This window comes from Anguilla anguilla, chromosome 13 (assembly GCF_013347855.1).
Source record: "Anguilla anguilla isolate fAngAng1 chromosome 13, fAngAng1.pri, whole genome shotgun sequence".
Taxonomy (NCBI): domain Eukaryota; kingdom Metazoa; phylum Chordata; class Actinopteri; order Anguilliformes; family Anguillidae; genus Anguilla; species Anguilla anguilla.
The window spans coordinates 15,054,154-15,075,221 of NC_049213.1; the positions used below are offsets into that span (position 1 = coordinate 15,054,154).

Genomic DNA, 21,068 nt, shown 5'->3' on the forward strand with positions numbered 1-21,068 from the left:
TTTCTGGGAACATGAGCCGTCTAATTCAGTCATACACATGAATTTATGGAGATGAAACAACGGTTTGTGGAATCTAACAAAACATAAAGCTTGGAACAATATCATTTACTGGAGTCTTTTTCAGACAGACGATACATTCTATCTGTATGCAAAATAATTATTTTAAATTAAATTATTTTGAATTATCTTTCCTGTGAAGACTGAGACGTAATTTCAGTGTGAGTCATACATTTCTGGATGTCTATACATAATTAGGAAATTGTGCCATATAATATTCCTTTCGTACAGTTTGTGAAATTAAATGACGTATGCCGTATATGTTTCATGCCTGGACTAATAATCATTGTAAGAAAAAGGGTTGTTTTCAATGCGTCTGAAATGTAATATAATTAGAATCTTTTCCTTGTGAAAAGAAGCAGGGAACTGATGTTCATTCAGACATCAGTGTTCAGACCTGAATCTCACTGAAAATCCAAGTGAGAGTGCTTGGAACCAAATTGTGCCAAAGGTAGTCCAGACAACTCTAGAATCCTGCTGGGTGTTCTTCACTGTGGCACGTGACACATAGCCTACCTCAAGATTTATATAAAAAATACATCATTTTTGTCCAGTCTAATTGCAATGTGCTTTGTGCTGAACTCCAGCAAATGCTGCTTGAATAAATAAATTTAGCCTTTCACTTTTAATTTAACTGAGCACTAAATTTATGAGTGTGAGAAAAACAAACTAATTGAGATGGTGCTAAAGTTAATTTACAGTAGTATCTGAGGGAACAGAACTTGTTCGGGCAAAGCTATTGTTATTTCAGTATATGATCTCTAACCTGATTGACTTAAGAATAATTGTGTTATTCAACTGCATAATAAGAATAATAACAATTATTATTATTATTATTATTATTATTATTGTGATTATTATTATTGCCAAAAATAAATACATAAATAAATGCAGCTTACTTTGAGAATATGAGGAGGACACTATAAAGTATAATGACAGATAAGAAACTGTGCTAACACACGAAGAAGTCCTACTGGAATCTCATAAAAATATTGGTGATATTTTTTTACCCAGGCTGCAGCTGGCACATATGCAAATGGCTATTGAGGCTGACCGCATATGACTGTAAAACCAAATTAGCTTTCTTATTTCATTCCATTTGTGTTGGGTGGAACTGACCTCTGCTTGAAGTTTCAGAGCTCAATTGGAATGGCAACATGTTTAAAAATCCTAACTCAGTTACGATCACAGCTCTCATACAGGCTGAAGGAACAAGGCTGCCATCTATGGGACATTCACGTTATTACAAACCAATACAACCCCAGCTCAAAGCCTTAGTACTACCTCGACATTTGATAGAAAGGGTCTATTTTATATTCAGTAAGGCACCGTAAATATTTATAAATCTCAGAAACACACGTTCCTTACAATAATTAGGAATTAATTATTTAGTTATAAGACTGTTTACTTATGAAAGCTTCTCTTGTGGATTCATACATTATCTATAGGAATCCATATGAAAGAGTGCAATAGCATGAAATATGCATGAAACTAGAAAATAAAAACAAACTTGGCTCATGTGTGGATAGAGGAATCAATGCATGGCACAGAGGAGTTGCAGAGATGATCAGAAATGTAAGTAGAGACACTCTGAGAGACACTGAGGAAAATAAATTGCTTACTGCATCCCTATTGCCAACAGCTGCCTTCAAATCATCTAGAAAAATGTGATTATGGCATATTCCACAAAGAATCTACAGGTTGCCAAGGGGCCTAAAAATGAAAATGTATTATACATTTTTGCTTGTCAATTTAAACAGCGGAAAAACAGATTAGGCTTATGGTGTATCCATTTCTTTTTGTTCCAATTCTAAAATTTTGCATTAAAAGTATATGAATTATGCTTTAAAATCTTCAACTGAAAAAAGCAAAATGTATCCTAGTGAAAACAATGTTGCTTATTTCAGAGATTCTCTGACTCAGCCCTAGGTAACCCTGTGTAAGCTGGCTTTGATCTGACCACAGTTTCAATTGCTTAAGTGCACTTCATGTTTTGAAGGAGTATGCATTCTCTTCAGCCACACTGACAGAAATAGCGATGCATGCCACGAACGATAAAAGTCCCATATTCACATTGTGCTTACTGTGCTATACTGCAATTAAATGACAAGAGGTTAAAAACAAACTGATAAAATTAAAGGCTGTGGTGAATCAACAGGCTCCTCATTGGCTACTAAAACTACCAATTTGGTAGATCATTAAGACAATGCAAATGATGAAGAGCCAAACTGGAATAGTTTTAATATGTTTAAGGAATCAATTAGAAAATAAATTAAACAAAAAAATAAAAAATAAACAAACAGCCAATCTCTTGAGAAAGAGACTGGCTGTTGCGGAAATCTAATATAAATGAAACCATATTCCGAAAACATTTGAAATGATTCACGAGTGTCTTGTTGGCAGATTAGACTAATTTGTTAAGAGTAGTTTGTTAAAGTACAAGCAGTAATGATGCCACTGTCCTGGCCTTCACAGGTGGGTGATACCTGGACCTTGGCACAAGGGAGAGCCCACCCTGGTGAAAACTCCAGCTACTAGCCTAAGTTGGAATCTAACTGGAGCCAGCTTCTGCTCCAGCTGGATACCATCTGGAATTCCGGCGATGGTCTGTTGCTGGTACCAAGCTGGCCCACCAGCTGGACATAGTCTTGCCAACGTGGTTGCTATCTCAACCATCGTCTTGCCAGTTTTATCTCCAAACAAGCCTAAAACCAGACCGGAACCAAACTGGAATTTCCATCAGGGTAAGTTATCCTGTCCAGTGTATCATCATTTGCGTAGTTTGCTTTGTTTCACAATCTCACCTGAGAGCTTGTCCCCGTGGCAGTTGGGGATGTCATGGTCTGATGCTCTCGCTGGACCACAGACCAGTTTATGGCATTGCTAAAAACACGCTGTACTATGGATAAAATTATTTATTAATTAAAATTTTATTTATGAAAATCTTTGTATGACACCTTCCTATGTTTAAATGTTCAGACAATTTAAAAAAAAATTATGAACGTGAAGCAAGGAGACGATCCGTGCATTTTTCAATTTGTATTTAATGATGACATAAACAAATAAACCAATGTACAATATACTCCTGAGATTTTAAGCATTGTGTGATGTACAAAAAGAGAAAGTGAAGATGCTGTACGTTGAAACTGTAGCTTCAGTCCTGTAGCTTTGTGTATGCTGTCCTTTGTGCTTTGCGTTAATTAAATATTGTGTGCGTGTGGGAAACATATCGTACATTCCTGGGTTTCATCCATGTGAATTTCCACATCCGGTGTCCCACTAGTACGGCTAACCCAGATGTCAAACAAGTCCAAGCAAATAGGTTAGGTGGCAAGTACTCAATGTAAGATCTCACAGGGTAGAAAACACAGGAGGACATCATGTGAAACTGATAGACAGTTCTTTGCTGTATGGCAATGTGTAGAAATAGACACTTACCGACAGAAAGCTTTGGTGTTATACACAACGTCTCAGCATTCCTGAACGCTTTCAGTATCGCTCTCCCAAACAGAGAAGCGTTAAAATGTCTGCACCCAGTGAAACAGCACAAACTTTAGGCCTTCCCTACGGACAGAACCTGAACACTGAACCAAGGAAAGGGGTGTAACCGAAGAAAATTGTGAGCGTATAATATGAACAACAGCCAAACACACATTATCTTAAGAAACGACTACAGAATTCAGTTGCTTGATGCGTGGTCAAAGAATGGTTACGAATACAAGGCCAGCATCAAATTTACTCTTCTCTCAGCACTATATACACAAGATGATGATTAAAAACTGGAGGGTATATGCAATTAGTACTGGGACCTACATTCTGAGCCAAATCCGTCTTGAACTGTAACTGTCAGCACCAGGGATAAACGTTCATACAGAAGTTTCAGAAATGCTAATCGAACAAACCTTGATTTGATTATTGGCCTGCCATTTGCTCTACCAGCAGTCTCAGCTGGTTTTCTATGGTACCGGGAGGGGAGACAAAATGGTGGCCCCTTTAGGGAAAAGTCCTGTTTGTCCACCGGTGGGTACGGTAAGTCTTTGAGTCTCTCGGTCTCGAAAAGGAACGGGCCGCTTTGCTCGTTTACATGAAATGAACCACCTCCAAGTCCCTCCTACCTAAAGCCCCCACCCCAAGCACCGTGCACGTCCACCGCCAACGGACGTGGCCACACCGCTCAAACGTCCTCCGCTCCGCTCGCTCCAGCCAGTCGCGCCCCTCGCGGCTCCCGCAGGAAACCTCAGTGCCCGTTGGCCTCTGTGGATGGGGCGGGGGCGGGCGTGGGCGACCTGGAGGCGCGGGCCGCCTTGTCGACGCCGGGGGCGGTCGCCGGGGTACCCTCCAGGGTCTTGCCCAGGCCTCGGGCGGCAATGGCAGAGAGGGGCTTGGGCTGGGCCTGGAGGCCCGGGCTGCAGATGAGGTGGTGGCGCTCCCAGTCCTTGTGCTGGCAGAAGGAGCCGCAGTAGCGCGCCGCGTTGCAGCCGCTGCACGTCTCGCTGGCCTTGCGTCCGCAGTTCCAGCAGCACTGGGGGGGTCAAACGGAAGCCATTTGCGTTAAGGTTCTCTCCACGACTTACCGAGTAAACACTTAAACTTACTGCATCAGGGACACAGTCATAACAACTCACTGCAGCAGACACAACGTCTACACTTATCCTCCTGAGACCCGGCAGAAAAAAAGTATTTACATTTCTTTGACACAATACAAGTGTTCTGGATGACAGAAACATGTTGCAGTGAAAATATTTTCTAAAATATTATTCATTTTATTTTTATTGAGTATCCGTTGTAGTGTAGTTGTTTCCACAATGTAGAAAATATGGTGCTTGATACTAAGACACAGAGACTCTCGTTTCCTACAGGGGACAAAAATAAACTGCCAGGTTTTAGGAGGACATCTGAGAAGAGTGAGAAGATGTGGGTGCTGGCTACTGCGAGAGAAAAAAAACACCTGATTCAGCTAATTAAGCTCTCGATCCAAGACCATGATTGGTTGATTAGTAGAATCGGGCATGTCAGAACAAAACTCTGCACCCACAACAGCACCCTCCTCTGATTAGCCTGGACGCTCCTGATCCAAACTCGCAGCCCAACTGCTGGTTTCCAGTTGGACACGTCCCGACAGATTTGACTGAGAACCAACTCAGTCATTCACTGGTGCTCTTTTCCAAAAACAATCTCCCCAGGTCTTTGGCACACTAAGCTACATATTCAGTCTACCAGCAGTGCACTTTGTCCTGAAGTGTGAGTGATGGCTTTAGGCTACAGTTAATTTTTTTATTTTTCATTTTAAACAACGTCCCTGTTTACCAACTTTGGTAACGTCAGATATAAAATTCAAAGGAATAAACGCGCGTTTCTACGCGGCGCTCACCTCGCTGGAGTCCTCCTGCTCGTTGATGACCTGGATGGCATCCTCGGTGGCCTTCCTCTTGGCCTCGGCAAGGGTCTTCTCCATCTTGGCCCTCTCGGCCGCGATCATCTCGAAGGCCTTCTGCTCCGCCTCGGCCACCGCCTTCTGAACCTCGTCCATGGCCTGCCGCTTCACCTCGTTCACCGCCTCCTCTGGAGGAGACGAAAATGGTGGTTAGAGCCTGGGTCCGACCCCCCTGACCCCGCGTCCCTGTAACGCGCCCGCCAACCACCCTTCCCCCTCGTAGAAGCTCGGCTCACACAGCAACTTAGCCTCAGAAAAGCTGTGTAGCTACGGTTCATGTACAGTCCATGTAATGCTCAGTAATATCAACAATTAACAAATCAATACCAAGGCCTTGATTCACTCGACATTGTCTTTAACTTGCAAATACATGAGACTTTTTTGTGGGGCAAGACTAAACAAAGCATTGTTTTTGTTTGTAAGCTGAAGTCAAGAACAAATGTTTATTGAGTCCAGACCTGACACACACTTATTGAAGGTGACAGCTTGGAGACCCTAAACTTGAGAGGACTGGAGTTCAGAAAAAGGACAACACATGTTGGGGAGGCCAAAGAAAAGAGGCATCTCATTACTGCTCTCTTTCTCCAAATTCCTCCCACAGCACTGGGACCAGGGAGAGAAGAGGAGGAAGAGGAGGAGGAGGAGGAGGAGGAGGCAGATGGCTCAGAGCCGTGGAGGGAGGGATGAGCCTGGACAGGCGCGCCGGGCCGCCCTGGTCCTTACCGGCTTTTCTCCAGATCTCATCCGGAACGTAGCCGGAGCCGGGCCGCGGGGCGAGGTCTCTCTGGGCGTCTGTGGGCAGAGAGGAGGGAGCCGGCGTCAGGGAGCGCGCTTCGGACTCTCCGAGGGGCCGCGCGATTGGCCGGCTAGCGGAGGGCCCCGCGTTAGCCAAGACCAACTCTCACCCCACCCGCCCGCCCGTTTTGGACGGCCCCCACTCGCAGATGGCTCCGATCTGTGGGAGCCGGGGCTGGTCCTTAAGAGAACAGCGCTCTCGCCTTCTGTCCCGATCTGGACCGGGCTCACGCGCGCCAGGGTACGTCCGCACCGGCGCGCTGGTCTCATTTACCAGCCAGGCCACTAGAGGGCAGCGATGGCCCAGGAAAATGATTTCCATTTACTTTTTGGTGACTGAGATTTGGAGTCTGCTGCAGATGCCAGTTTGACATTTCTTAATGCTTCAAAAGCACTAATGAAGCCCTTTTCGTGTGTTCCTAGTGGAATGACCATTTTCCACAACATAATTATTTGTGACACTTCACATTCATTTTGTTACTATAGTTACAATTGGGATATGAATAGAAGTCCACCATTTAACTTGCTAACCGCCAGTTAACAGCACAGAGTCCTGCATTAGCCTCAGTGTCTTTGATAAGCTAAAGTACGAGCTACGCAATAGCTAGCTCATGGGGATCTGAGTGTGGCTGAAAGGACTCACCGGGATTCCCGTTCTCCCCCGTGCGGGGGCTGTGGCTCTTGGAGAAGGGCGGGCCGCTCTTCCTGGTCTCCTCCTCGCTGGAGCGCCTCCTCCAGTAGTTGAGCTCCTCCCTGTCGGACTCCTGGCAGCGGCGGAGCACGTTGATGGAGCGCCGGGTCTTCTCCACCATGTCCACGATGCAGTTCAGCACCTGGCGAGCGCGGCGAAGAGAGAGCCGTCAAGATGCGCGCGGACAAGGATGTCCGTGACATCTCGACTCATCCTGCCTCAAGGTAACGCTCACTGACTCACTGTCTGTGTGATGTTACAGGGGTGTGCGTACGACAGTACTGTTCAAGCAGTGGAGGTCTGTGATTCAGACCAATATAATTCAAACTATGGGAATTCATTTCCTGTGTTACCCATGTACTCTATGTCTGAAATATGTAGTAGGTTTACAAAATTTAAAAAGAAAATACTTGTACTACTACGCAGCAGTAAACACAAAATGAAACAGAAGTGGAAACAAATATGCTGCCATTTTTTATGTTTTGGCGTGACAATCATATGCAGGATATTATTCATTTAGGAGTGTACTATTGCGTTCTCAACATGATTTATAAGCTATATTTTCTCATCACCACCTATCAAGCACCCTGGTATTATTACAAAAGTTATCCTATTGGATTGCTGAGACCATTATAAATAGCACTGTGCTGCAAAATGACCATTAATATAGGAAATTATTGCATTGTATATTTTTTCCCTTTTTCTATTTATGGATGTGAGTGACGTCATAAAATAACATGAGAAGGTCTTGAAAGGAGTAAGCTTGGCTGCGCGTCCCCCTCCCATGTCCAGCCTGCTGGACATCAGAGCAGTTCTTACGTGGTCCAGATGACGCCATTCGTCAGCCCACTCCCTTTCGGTCAGTCGGTGGTCCACCGGGTCCTCGCCGTAGCCCCCGTTGGTGCCTGATCAGAAAGACGTCGTGCGTTAAGGGCCGAGCGAGCGGCGACCGTCCCCGTTGAGTCGCGCTGAAATAGCGACCGCTGTTCAACTTCCTCCTGAGCGCTTTGAGAGCGGCGCTGCGAAGACGACCGTTCTTTACGACCGCAGAGTCAGCCCCTGAGAGGCAGCCAGTTTAATAACGCAAGAAATCTGGTCAAAAACCGACATTCATATTTGAAGCGCATGGTAGCGTTAGCAGTTAAACCCTGAAGTGTAGCGGAGAGACGTTTTCGTAGGCGCCTTCCCAGAGAATGTGCGCCCTGGCGCTTCTCCCCTACGGCGGATACTTGGCGCTTTTTTGTTTTCCCCCGGCGCGGTGGCCTCGTGCCGCGGAGAAGTGGGGTTTAAACCGGTTTAATGTTGTTGGGGGGGGGGGAGCCGATCGGCCTCCCCGTGCCGACGCCGCCGCGGCGCGTATCCGCCAGGCCCCGCTCCGGAGGGAGAGCCTCCTGATGAAAACCAGACGTCCTCCGCGCTGCTCGACGAGCTCAAGGGCCAACATCTGGGAATCAGCTGTCAGCGCGCGCCCCCCCTCCTCCCCCACACTCCTCTGCTCCCGCCCCGCTGCCGCCAGTTACGCGGCGCTCGGGCCCCGTCTGGAACTCGCCGCTTCGGCGGCATTCCGGAGGGGAGCCGCTCTGGCTGCGCCTCGCCGGTCGCCTCCGAGCAGCCCAGACCACGCTGGACGAACCGCGCTTGGAACCGCCCCTCCCCCGCCGGCCCGCTCGGTCACCGCGGCTACACTGCTTTTCCTCAAAGCTTCTCGCAAAGCTCACAAAGCAACCCTGGGAGGCTATCCGGCCCACAGTACAGCAAAACCATAGAGTTTTTCTCGCACTGCTTTTGAAGACGTGAACTGCACATTATTTTCAACCATGACTGTTTCTGTAAAATTGTGGCCATGAGCAGATTTTTTTGGGGGGTTTGTAATAAGTAGAAGACATTTGTGAGATGAACAAAATGGAAAATCAGAAAAAGAAACCCGCTACTCAGTTTCTTTTCTTATTCCTTATTCATCAAGGAAAAATTGGTTTCAGTTGACCTACTCAATTCAAGAAGCCAGCTATTATCAGATGCAAGAATGTGAAAATATAGATTACAGTCCAGGTTCCGACACACCCCCACGCTAAGCTGATGCATGCTTTGTCGTAGTGATTGCTGATGACAAAAAGACCACATTTAAATATTGTGCTTTTAATCAGTCTCCTGATTGGCTGAGGGTTACCTGGGAGACGGGGCCTGTCTTTGAGGTCCCGGAGCTCCAGGATTCGCTGGGGGTCGCGGTACAGGTGGGGCACGGCGATGTCTTCCAGGGCGTAGTGCTGCAGGGGCGGGGGCGTGGGGTGCAGCTGGCTGCTCAGGGGGAGCGGGTGGGCCGGGCTGTGGCGGGGGGCGGGGCTGATGGTGCATATGCGCTTGGCGGGGGGCTCCAGAGGACCAGGAAGGCGCTCATGAAAGCCGTTCTCTTTGCCCCTTTTGAAGCAAGGCAAAAAACAAAATGGCATATTAATCCCACTACAAAAATACATTAGGCAACGTACTCAATTTTACTGGAGGGCTTTCCCTTTATCAGTGTCCTTGAAATAAATAAAATTATAAGACTTTTTTTTTTTTTTAAATAATTTATTTTAAAGCGAATACAAGCAGCATCAATTGCCAGTGTTGTGTGATACATGCACGTGGGCCATCTTTGTGATCTACCATCCTGGAGGTTCACTCCAACCCTAACAAAGCACACCTCATTCAACAGCTAGAGAGCTCATTGAGCTGCTAATTAGTAGAGTCAGGTGTGCCAAATTAGGGTTGAAATGAAAACCTACAGGGTGGTAGATTTCCAGGAACAGGGTTGGCTACTGATCTCTGAGAATAATGAGCCCTGTGGCAGTGAGGGGCCGGGCTGTGACTGTAGGGGGGCGGGGCTGGGGCAGCAGGGGGCGGGGCTCACCTGTTGGGGCTGTGCCTCTTGGCGCCGGCGCTGTCGCTGGGCTCCAGGAGGAGCTCGGAGGAGTCGGGCGGGGACGCCAGCGTGGTGCTGAGCAGCAGGTGCTCGTGCTGGGAGAGGTACTGGGCCGGCGTCTGCTTGGCGGCACGGGCGCAGTGCAGGAGCTCCCTCTGCAGGAGGGGCAGGTTGGCCTGCAGGAGGGGGGCGGAACAGGAAGTCGTTAGAGGGACCATGACAGTACCTCACTCACACACAAACACACACACAAGCAAGCAAACAAACGCCACTTAATGCAGCAGCCAGACAGGAGTTATCACACAGTAAGTGCATTATTATTAGCTCAGGATATTTTTTCCTGCTGTAGCAGTCTCCCATCAATTTTCGATGAGGTCAGTTCAAATGACACGCTCAAAACTACATTTCCCAGTCTATTTACTTGAGTCTCTCTCGTGAAACATCAATTATTTACTTAATTTATTCGGTGAATGCCTGACAGGGAAAAAAAGAGCAGCAGAACAGGAGCTGTTGCCGACAGGATAAATGCAATAAAAGATGTAAGCCACGTTATATGCATAATAAATTCATAGTGTATTAAATTGCCTTACACATACTCGCTGAGTTTAGAACAGACAATGCAAATCTACTCAAAAGGACTGCCAGAGCCAAGCAGCTGTAGGAAAATAACTACAGGCATTTTGACTAGTCTTCTTCAGGAGCTGCAGAACAGTAGTAGGTGAGTCAATTTCATCGCTTGTTTTGAACACAAGACCAAGAGCAAACTTGCTCTAATAAATATAATTGTTTGCATAGAGGGCTGCTGTACTTTGCAGACATTCTGCATTGAGCTAAACTACACAAACTGCAACTGGTTGACATTGCAAAGGCTTCTCCTGCATGCATCGTGCCTTTCAGAAACTGTGGCACGAATAAATCGGGTTTCTTCTCTTCTGAGGTTTTTCTGCATGGACCTCACAGCGTGAGCCCAACTCCTCGAATCAGCCTTTCGCCCCCCCCCCCCCCCCCCCCCACCCCCTCAGTCTCGGTCTCAGGAGCGTTACGGACGCCCCAGCGATGTTCCGCCACGCGCACCGGAGGGAGGGTGAGCGAACGCAGACCCCCTCCACCCCCCCTCTCTGGCGTAATGAGAAGCAGGCACCAGGCACCAGCGAGCGTAATTACCCCCACTTCCTTGTTCTCCGGTTTGGGCCCCGGCGCATATGTTGCCTGTCATCTCGGCCCTCTTCCACGGGCGGAAACAAGATTTAAGGCGCCCTCGGAGCTGAATGCCGGCATTAATTCGGCGCGGAGCCCATATGTCGCGTTCGCCTCATAAAAATGGGGGGGGGAGAGGGTTGGGGGGTGGGCAGGAAGTGTTCCAGTTATGTTTCACACTCCTGAGTTCTCAGGCTAATTTGTGGGAAGGGGGGCGGTTGGTCGGTACTCTGATTTCACCGGTTGTAGTGGAGTGTTGTCATAAATAACAGAGACAGAACGAAGGTACGGCCAAGCACAGTGCACCGTAGAAAGCGATAGGGGTTGCCTAAATATTAGTCCGTTTGAAATGTCAATAGTCACAGCCAAGTGAAGGGGAATTTGCAAGGGGGGCAGGGATATGTAGTTCCTACTGGACACCACAGACGGCTAGGTTATTTAAGACTTGACAGCAGGCATGAAAATCTCAGTAATGTTTCAATTTGTTCAGGAAATGTTAAATGCACGCCTTTATTAACCGTTCACATGAGCATTATCATCAACAAAGACAACAGAGGAAAAAAGCAATTAGGTGCAACACACTGAAACAAAAGGGTTTTCTTCGCCTTTCTCCTGCAGATAATAATTCCCTTGAATGTGCGACCTGAAGATAATTACCATGCACTGCCTTTTACAAAAGCAATAAGGAAAACGTCTACGTGCTTATGCAAAGGTAGTAAATGTTTTCACCATGATGCATAACACTGAAAACGAATGTCTGGACCTTCCTCGTGGTCCTTGTAGGATACAGCGTCTGCAGACAAGTTTTCCAGTCTGTTCCTTTAGCACAGTGGTAACCAACTCTGTTCCTGGAGATCTACTGTCCTGTAGGTTTTAATTTCAACCTCAGTTTGGCACACCTGACTCTACCAATAAGCAGCTCAACAAGATCTCTAAGCTGTTGAGTGAGGTGTGCTTTGTTAGGGTTGGAGTGAAAACCCTCAGGAAGATAGATCTCCAGGAACAGGGTTAGTTACCACTGCTTTAGCAGTTGTGTGTAATGACTAAATCTTCACTAAACACAATAGTTTCCTTTCCCCTGTTCTGAGAGGAATAAAGTTAAACCAGCTTGCTGCAGATTAAGTACTAAACACCATAATTTGGACTGAACAAGGCTTAAGCGAATTCAGAAATAGGTGCGAGGCGCTTTTTTTTGAAGCAGTCCCTCAGCACAGCTATGTAGTCAATCCAGGGCACACTGCGCACAGGCCAACAGCAGGAACCCGACTGACCAGAAGAGGGCGCTACAGCAGGATATGGTGAGGGCAACCACACTGAGAGACACTCCTCCCTCATTCCCTGGGATGACACTGCCAATCACAGGCTGACCTGCAGGGCTACCAGCCAGTCGCCACACACGCAGCCAGGGTTCTACACTGAAACGTACGCTCAGACGGCCCCTAATTATTCGCTCATAGACAGATAGGTGGCGGGAGAGTTTCCCAAAGTCAGAGGGCACCTCACCTTTAGGAAAGGGATGACGAAGGGTCTCAGGGGGAAGTTGGTGGCCTCCTGAAGCCGGGCATGGAACTCCTCAATGGTGACCGTAGAGTTCTGCGGGGGACAACCACACAGAGACGCTCAGGTTGCGGTTCAGGCATACCGAACCAGTCCGTTAACCGCCCGGGCCTAAGTCAAGGAGAGGTGGCGGACGGTTCTCCCGCCAAAAGGGCAAATCGGAGGGTGGGGGAGGGCTTGCTGACACTCACCACCAGGGCCAGGACCAGGCTGCGCACGCTCTCGCCGATCTCGGGGGAGATGTCGTTGCCGAACTGCTGCAGCGTGGTCAGGAAGCGCTTCAGCTTGCTGAGCTGGCGCGCCCCGCAGGTCGCCGGGAGCTGCTGGTTGGCCAGCGAGGAGGAGGAGGAGGAGGAAGGCCCGTTGCTGTAGCGCTGCGGGGGCGAGGGGACCGCGTTCAGGGTAGGAGGGGAATGATTGATCCCGTTGGTCACTAAGGAGAAAAGCCAGAAAGACGGGGGGATGAAAATATCCAATCCTCCCTCAGGGAACAAAATACATATGACCATCCTATAAATACTATTAATACACTAAATACAGCCCTCATATTACATCCCTGAATACCTTATATATATTCTATCCCAATACCTTATGCAAATATCTAGCTTTATGTACAGTATGTACACTTCTGAGCTACCAAAGTTTCTTTATAAGCTGCCTTGATGTTGATGCAAACTAGCAATAAAGAGGTGAGCTGGCAAAATTCCCAACCTGGCTCTCTCAAACTTGCCACCTAATCATCCCCTGATTTCATTGGCTAAAAAATGCTCTTTCCTTCTCCCCCTTAGCTAATGTGTGGTGTGCATTCTGGCGCAAAATGGCTGCCATGAATCACCCAGGCGGGTGCTACACATTGGTGGTGGGTGAGGTGAGTTCCCACTCATCACCGTAAAGCACTTTGAGTGTTCGTAAAAGTGCTGTATAAATGCAATAGTACATTCATTCATTCAGCTCTGCTGTCTCGGGGGAGTCGTTAGGCTTGATTGGACAAGCCTGCGTCCTTGGGGAGCAGGGCAGGCCTCGACTGGACCAGGCGGCGGCGGCGACGGCGGGGCAGGGGTACTCACGCGAGGTGGAGGAGAAGGAGGCCGGGCGTGGGCCGCTGGGGTTGACGGACGGCAGGGGCGGCATGGCGGAGGGAACGGACCTGGCGTGAGCTTTCACATCCACAGGAGAACCGGGCATGGCAGGGGTCGTCTTCGCTCCGCTGTCTGAAAGAGAGGCGGGGGGGGGGGGGGGGGGGGGGGGGGGGGGGGGGGTCAGTCACCGATTCGCCACAGCCGCGCCCAGCCAGACGTACACACCACTCCTGAGGTGCATGCGTGGCACTGAATGCCATTCAGGGTATTATCAGAAGTGTGCTAGGGTGCTGAGCGGAATCCACCCATTGGTGGCTTTTGGTCAATCCTACTGATTTCAGTATAGTACCTGCATAGTACTTTTTACAAAACACTGTCACAAAGACACTTCAACAGAGGAAACAGCAAGGAAAATTGGGCAGAACCAGACCTGAGCCCCCAATAAGCGAGCGAGGGAAAAATATACACAAATAAAACTTCTCGGTGGGAAGAAAAACACTCAATTACTATAGACTTGCTTCTAGTAAGACCCAGAAGAATGACTCAAACAGCTACACTTTATCTACACCACTGAAACGCATTCATCCAGAGGGGGGGCTGGGGGGGGAGTCGTGGGGGCGATCGGGCCCGACCGCGAGCCGCCCGTGTGTTCCGAGCCCGAGCCGGACGGGGTTTTCCCCCCGGACCCCGCCGGTCATTCGGGAAGGAGGACCCCGCGCGATCTCCGCCGCGCACACACAAAAAAAAAAAAAAAAAAAAAACGCCGGGAGAAGGCCAACCTTGTTCCCCGAATTAGCCAGATGTCACGCCTCGAAGCGCACTGAGATCTATAGCGGAGGCGCTGAAGAAGGGGGCCATTGTGAAGAGAAGAATGCCCTGTCACTGAGCACTCCGGGCCGGGAGATCTGCTATTTCATGCTTACTAACGAGAGCCCCGAGAGCTATTGAGAGTTAAATGCGCACTCTCATTGTGGCCCCTGACTCGGGGCAGGCCACCAGATCCTGGGAGATAAAACAAACTGGTATTCTATTGCTCTTGAGAAACCAAGACCATGAAGACTCCATTTGTCTGCATTGGGGAAAAGCCGGGCAATCAAACTGAATGGGCTGCAGATCGGGTCCTCACAGGGGATAAGAATTTCACAGTTTAAATATCTCACAATATCCCGTCTTTTGCTAAACACCAGAACAACTCTTTGTAATGCATCTTTAAAGATATCCCTGGCCGGCTAATTTGAGTCCTGTGTCATTGTCTTGCCGGAGCAGATGCTAATACAAAGCTCTCTTGAGTAATTTGGTTTGACAAAGTAATGATTGGCCGTAGCGCCGTGTACGTTTAATCCAATACTCGCACATAGCCTTGCGTATAGCCTAGCGAGCGACCGCAGTCTGGCTTTATCCGAAGATAAAAGCATAAGAATAAACTGAATATCGAACAACACTGCAAATAAATAAATAAATACAATTCTAGCATGGCTGTAATCCAATAAAAATAAAAGGTTATTACACTTCATGTTCAACCCCCTCCCCCCCCCCTTTTTTTTTTTTTTTTTTTTTTTTTACTGCCCCACTGGTCATTTCTGCCTCTGTGTTTTGTATTGTATGCGGGGGAAAAAATGAAACCCATAACTTAAAACTGCTCTGGTGGTCTACATCGTCGATATTTTATGAGAGTTCTGGCATGCACTTTTTAAATGCCTTTCATCAAGAAATCAAAGTGAACAAATATGAGCAGGCCATGTAACAGCCTGAAGACATTCAGAACAAAGCAAAAAATGAAACGGAAAAAGGTTAAAAGGTTGTGCAATTTAAGTGAGAAAATGTCCTGAACTCAACTATTTATAAAAGCCAGAAAGTTCTTCTAAATAGAAGCCTTACATTCATCCCATTAGTTCCCCTAATTTATGTTTCCTATATTTCGTAATATACCAGTGATGAATATCTACTGACATAAGACACACAACACACTAAAGAATGAGCCTTCATTGATGTATCTCCACACTTCAAAAATATACTATTACCATATTCAGACAGTAAGTCTTGCTTTATATTTTTAAGGTTAATTTTATTATCAAGCGTTTCACTACAAAGAAATTTTTCTTACTCCACTGACAAATCATAGTACTTATTTTCATCACCCCCCCCCCCCCCAAAGTCATGCTTACTTTTTAAGCAAGAACACCACTATAAAAAATTAAGAGGAATTAAGGGGCCGTTAACGAGATCATCGCTGCAAACCAAAAGCGATTACGTTCAGCATGATTCAGCATTAGTGGAAGCTCAGAGGACACGCTGTCAGGCTATAGGACACATCTACTGCACATTCACACAGGCACACAAACACCCCTCCCCCCCCCCCACCAACCTGCAACTCAACAGCTCCCTCTTCTCCACCTGAGCCCCCGTTTACCCACCCCTCCCACCCCCCCACCTGCCTGTTGTCTCCCGGGGCCGGATGTACAGAAGCTGTTTGGGTTTCTATCACACGGGACTAAGACGGGGCAAGATGGAACCTATACTCTAGAAAGTCCCCATCAACACGCTGTGTGGTCCCTCCATCCTGCAGGAGTCCTGATCTAAGCCTGGCTTCAGTCCTCCGGGCAGTTCCTGAAGTGATTCCAATGGGTTTTTTTTTGTTGTTTTTTCACTACTTCAATTTGGCCCCCTTGTAGACAGGAAACCGTATCATGCCCGTACGGACCGTTTCCCTGGACTCAGCACGCTACGCATTGAAGCCCCGGCCACCGCGCCCAACCATGGCTCTGTGCACTCTCTGTAACGGGGTCAGGGATGTCAAAGGTCACCCATTAAGAGGGAAAACAGAGAAAAGTGCAGGGTCAATTTGCCATTCATCGGCCAGCAAAGAAGGGATGAAGGCCATCTTTGGATGCAGGGTTGGACAAGGGTCTCAATTCTGTAGTCAAGTGTGTTCTCCTCTCTCTCTCACACACACATACACACACATGCACACAACCTCACACCAGTTCCTGTACGGAGTGTAGGGAGTGCATTATGTGAGAGCCAATAAGAAAGCTGACGTGATGGGTATGTACTTCTGGGATTAAAATCTGAATACACTGAATACACTCTACAAACCACCATCAGCTAAACCAGAGGACTCTGTTTCCCCAGCGGCCACCCAAGATAAATATTTGATCTAGCACAATGTAGCCTATTTGCCAAGCAGGTGTGTGTGCCACCTGTTGTCAATTCAGACGGCTTTAAAAACACCTACCCCCCTCTTAAGGAGGGACAAAGTGTGTACAGCAGCACCCCAAGGCCTTCTGGGAAATTTCTCAAACAGGGATGCTGACGTCTACACTAAAGTGTACCTCCCCGAACTCCGCCATGTTCCTCAGAGGTAAATGAAAACTGACATTTGCCACACTATTTCTGAATATGTAAGAAACGCTAAAGAGGTAGCTTAGCCCACAGGGATCCCATTACCCGTTCACCACGACAACCAAGTTTGTTTTGGCCACGTTGTGTTACAGAACACACGATTCTGGTCTCAGCCTTTGGGAAACCTGGCTCCTACGGCCACCTGCTCTGCTTCTCTCAGCGTGTCGTATCAGCGTGCCGGGCAAAAAGATTTGTGTTCCAGGGCTGTTTCGTTTGTTTCGTTTAGCCGAGCAGAATGTAGAAGAAGGTTGAAACGCAACTCACAGAAACGGTTGCATTTGACACAAACGTGCATCCCTAAACACCAAAACTTTGTTTCTTGAGGAAATCGTCCTCCACGAAAAGAAATTTCAGAGAATATGGGATTAGAAAGCTATGGGATGGAATGAAATGTTTACTGCAGTCTCCAACTATTTATCCTTAAGTGAGCTGGTAGGCCTGTGGGGATTGAGGATGCTATGTTTGCACGATAGAGAGAATATGCAGAGCCGTTTCTGGCGGGGAAAACATGAAAAGGAAAAAAATAACTTCCTCACACCTAAAAGTGTGTTGAGAACAGGTGAGCAGGCGAAGAAATCTCCCACACACTGCTATTCATGTGAACGTTTCAGTCAACAGAATGCTAACACTAGTATAAATACCTCCAAAATTTCCAACCGGTTTGTGTAAATTTAATCTTCGAGCATAAAAGAGGAAAGGAGCCATTGTTTAAAGTCAAAGCCTTCGCTGCTCAGCCCATAAAATGTCAACAGTAATTTCCCTCGGAAAGCGGAAGGCAGAACCAGGTGTTTTCAGGGTGAAAAACCTTCCCCTTCAGCTGGTGACACAAAGGAGCAGGTCTGCCATTAGGCCTGTTCTGTGCATGAGGGAAATTCATGGATGGAATACGAGTGAACGGCTATTTCTAACGAAATAACAAAAAACGAGGACAGAAAATAATAAACAAAGAAACAAAGACAATTGGCGATTGTATTGTGCACAGAGTTCCATCTTTTTGTACGGTACATTTTGACGAGATACTATTAGCTGTTCTTTGCGTTCCTCAAGGACTTTTCTGTTGTTTTTCTTTTCTCTTGTTGGCTTTCAGCTTGGCTTCACATGGTAGGGGTAGCGTGGAAAGACATTACAGAGCAGACTCTCTCTGTTGCCTCTCTCTCCTGTGTCTTTGTCACGGTCAGGTTGGCGGTCAGGGAAGGGCGGAGCCTCTGTGGGACGTCTGTCAGGGTTTTGGGGTGGGAGGGGGGCGGGGGGAGAGCTCTCTGGACGAAGGTGACACTGAGCCCGTCACCTCTCTGAGTCTGACAGCTTTCCCAGGACGCTCAGCGGGTGTCATCGCCGCGGGAGACCGCCTTGGCACGGGGCCAGCCCCGGTCCTCCAGACCTCAGTTCAACCGCGGCGGAGGAGAGAGTAACCCTTACCGCGCCACGGAGCCGCCAACCCACGGACACATCCGTTAACGCTAAAGATCGGCTTTCGATTCTTTTTTCCTTTTTTGTTTACGTTAAACGATACGACAGTCTCGTGCTGGGTTCGGCGTTCCCACAGCTCTGACTGGCTGCGGAGAAACAGCTCACGGACCTTTTTCTGCGAAACACCCACCCTTCCTTCGTTTAAAGGACCCGAGGCGCTGTGTTGTGAAAAGCCTGCGGTGGCTGAAGAGCGAGAACAAAAGGCAGCCAGGGTCTGCGCTGCCTCGGGGATTTCCCCCACAAAAAAATCTGTTCAGAAAAGAGGCCTCCAAGGCCGGAGACTCAACAGGGTTAAGCCCTCAGCTCCTTAGCCTGTGTGCTGCCGAAGAAACCCCCCACCCCTTCCGCCCCCCCCCAACACCATATGGATCTAATCGGGCAAGAACTCACCAGCTGGGGCCTCCAACAGTCACCTGTGACAGGAGAAGGGGACAGAAGGCTTAGGGTTCTCTTCCAAGCGAGAGACAATGTGTTTTCAAGGGAAAGGAAAAGGGGGGGGGGGGGGGGGTATGAGACTCGGAGCACGGCAGGGAGAGAGAGAGAGAGAGAGAGAGAGAGAGAGAGAGAGAGAGAGAGGACTTGGGTGCAAACAAAGCCTGCACCTGGCCCCAGCCCGTCCGCACGCAGCGACAATGCGCGGCACATCTGTTCCTGCCCCCCCCCCCCCACACACACACACACTCCCCCTCTCTCCACCCCCCTCTCTCTCTCTCCCCTCTCCCAAAATAAAGCAACAGGTTTCTGTTTCCCCCCGGAAAAGGAGACAACAAACACAGGTTTATCCCCCCACCAACCCAACCTAGTGGTTTGTTCTGCAACCCACCCTCCGACCCCAGTGGTTTGTTCCCCCCCCACCACCCACCCCACTCCAGTGGCTCGTTCACAGAATGAGTCCATGGTGTCAGCTCTGCGATGAGCTCAAACCTACATCATGCCCATTGCTACCACTCTCTTTCTGACTACATTTTGACAACAGGATAATCCTTCGAGACCATCGACTGCCCTCCAGATGAACCTCAAATAAAGATGGACTGCAGTCGAGAAGGAATTCTTGACCAAGACAAAAAGATAACAGACAAAAGATTGCGGGGAGTTAATAATTTGCAGATCGGCTGAACTCACTGAAAACACTGTAACACTGATGAGTTACTGTCGAAAGCACACCATTGTTCATTAGGTGGTCCTTGTCTGCTGAATGTCAGGCTGAAGTGTTTTATTTTGATGAAAAACTTGAGTGAACGGGGTCAAAATGTGGCAGAAGGATTCCTTTTTTCCCCCTCCCGAAAACAAATAAAGCCGGATACTTTATGCACCATGAGCTACTCCACCCCCATAAATCAACGCCCCCAGGGACTGTATCCGTCTTTCAAGAAATAGCCTAATTCAATTCGCAGATTCAAACAATACCATCTCCATCAACGCGAATCAGCTGGTTGATTACTGAAGTGACATCAAACGTCATTAGCATCCCTGTGGCTGAGGACACGCAGCTGCGGCTGGCGTTTCGTGACGGTATGGGAGAAGAGCAGGTAGTCACCTCAAATGACACCACGAGGAAAACTCTGGCTTGAAGTACTATTTGTAAAATCGCCATTGCCGTTGCCCACTGAATTCATATACATTAGCCACGCTAAACTGAGCACAGCTTCGAGCCAAGCTCCAATTGCATATAAATGCCAAGTTCTAATTCTGTGATATGTTCCGGATGATTCCTCTAAAAGTCCAATTCTCCAGTTTTCGCCATTCCCCTGTCTTGTCCCCAACCCCAGCGGTCAGTATGAATCTCACTTTTTTATAATTAAATTAAATACAACAACAATACTAACAATAAACATAATATTTGTCATCATTTTCATTAGTAGCAGCATTATCATTACTATAAGCACTACTGTAGATAATAACTGTGAGCACAGGTGGGAGCAGGTGAAGACGGAGCCCGGTCATCTGTTGGGTTTCTGCGGGCGAAGGCGTGGGGGCCCACATGGGGCTGCTTGTTTAGTGACTCCTCCGCTGCGTTCTGCTAGGCACAGCCCGTCCGACTCACCGCGTTCAGACCAGGCCAGAAAAGCAACAGCGCTCCGTTTCAGATGGAAGGGGGCGCGGGCGGGGGCGGGGGGCGAGAGGTGGAGGAGAAATTAGTTCGCGCGTTAAGGGTGGCTAAAAACAGACGGGTCCAAAATAATAAAAATGAAAATTCCCTTGTATTTACTTGGTTTTCGTCGCACGCGCGAGGCTGAAAATTACCGCGCGTGTTTTTCTTGGCTCGGACAGACGCTTCAGTGTTCGCAGTGACGCTCCATCTGGCCGGGAGCCAAGATAAACACGGTACCTTTGAGAAAGGAGCGCGGCTCGCCGTTAAATCCGTTCCTGTATGTTAAATGTGCGCCTTCGCCACGGGCATACTGCAAGCTCGGGACCCCTGCGAGCTGAGTTTTCTTAGAGCGAGCTAATTCCTTCTGCTAACAATTATAAAAATATAAACGGCGA

The 21,068-nt window shown here is 48.0% G+C and overlaps 1 protein-coding gene across 4 annotated transcripts in view; it reads right to left on the bottom strand.

Annotated features, from left to right (window-relative positions):
- Positions 1–3,081: 3,081 nt before the first annotated feature.
- The window catches only part of LOC118211916 (protein CBFA2T2-like), a 36,642-nt gene continuing 18,655 nt past the window's right edge, over positions 3,082–21,068 (bottom strand). For all 4 annotated transcript variants that reach the window (XM_035389498.1, XM_035389496.1, XM_035389495.1 and 1 more), the window contains exons 2-11: positions 13,698–13,841; positions 12,822–13,063; positions 12,577–12,666; positions 9,865–10,052; positions 9,145–9,392; positions 7,797–7,882; positions 6,930–7,119; positions 6,215–6,283; positions 5,429–5,619; positions 3,082–4,579 (exon numbers count right to left, since the gene is read on the bottom strand). In XM_035389498.1, the coding sequence (XP_035245389.1) occupies positions 4,295–4,579; positions 5,429–5,619; positions 6,215–6,283; positions 6,930–7,119; positions 7,797–7,882; positions 9,145–9,392; positions 9,865–10,052; positions 12,577–12,666; positions 12,822–13,063; positions 13,698–13,815 (1,707 nt within the window). In that variant the 5' untranslated portion in view covers positions 13,816–13,841 and the 3' untranslated portion in view covers positions 3,082–4,294. The remainder of the gene's footprint in view (positions 4,580–5,428; positions 5,620–6,214; positions 6,284–6,929; positions 7,120–7,796; positions 7,883–9,144; positions 9,393–9,864; positions 10,053–12,576; positions 12,667–12,821; positions 13,064–13,697; positions 13,842–21,068) is intronic.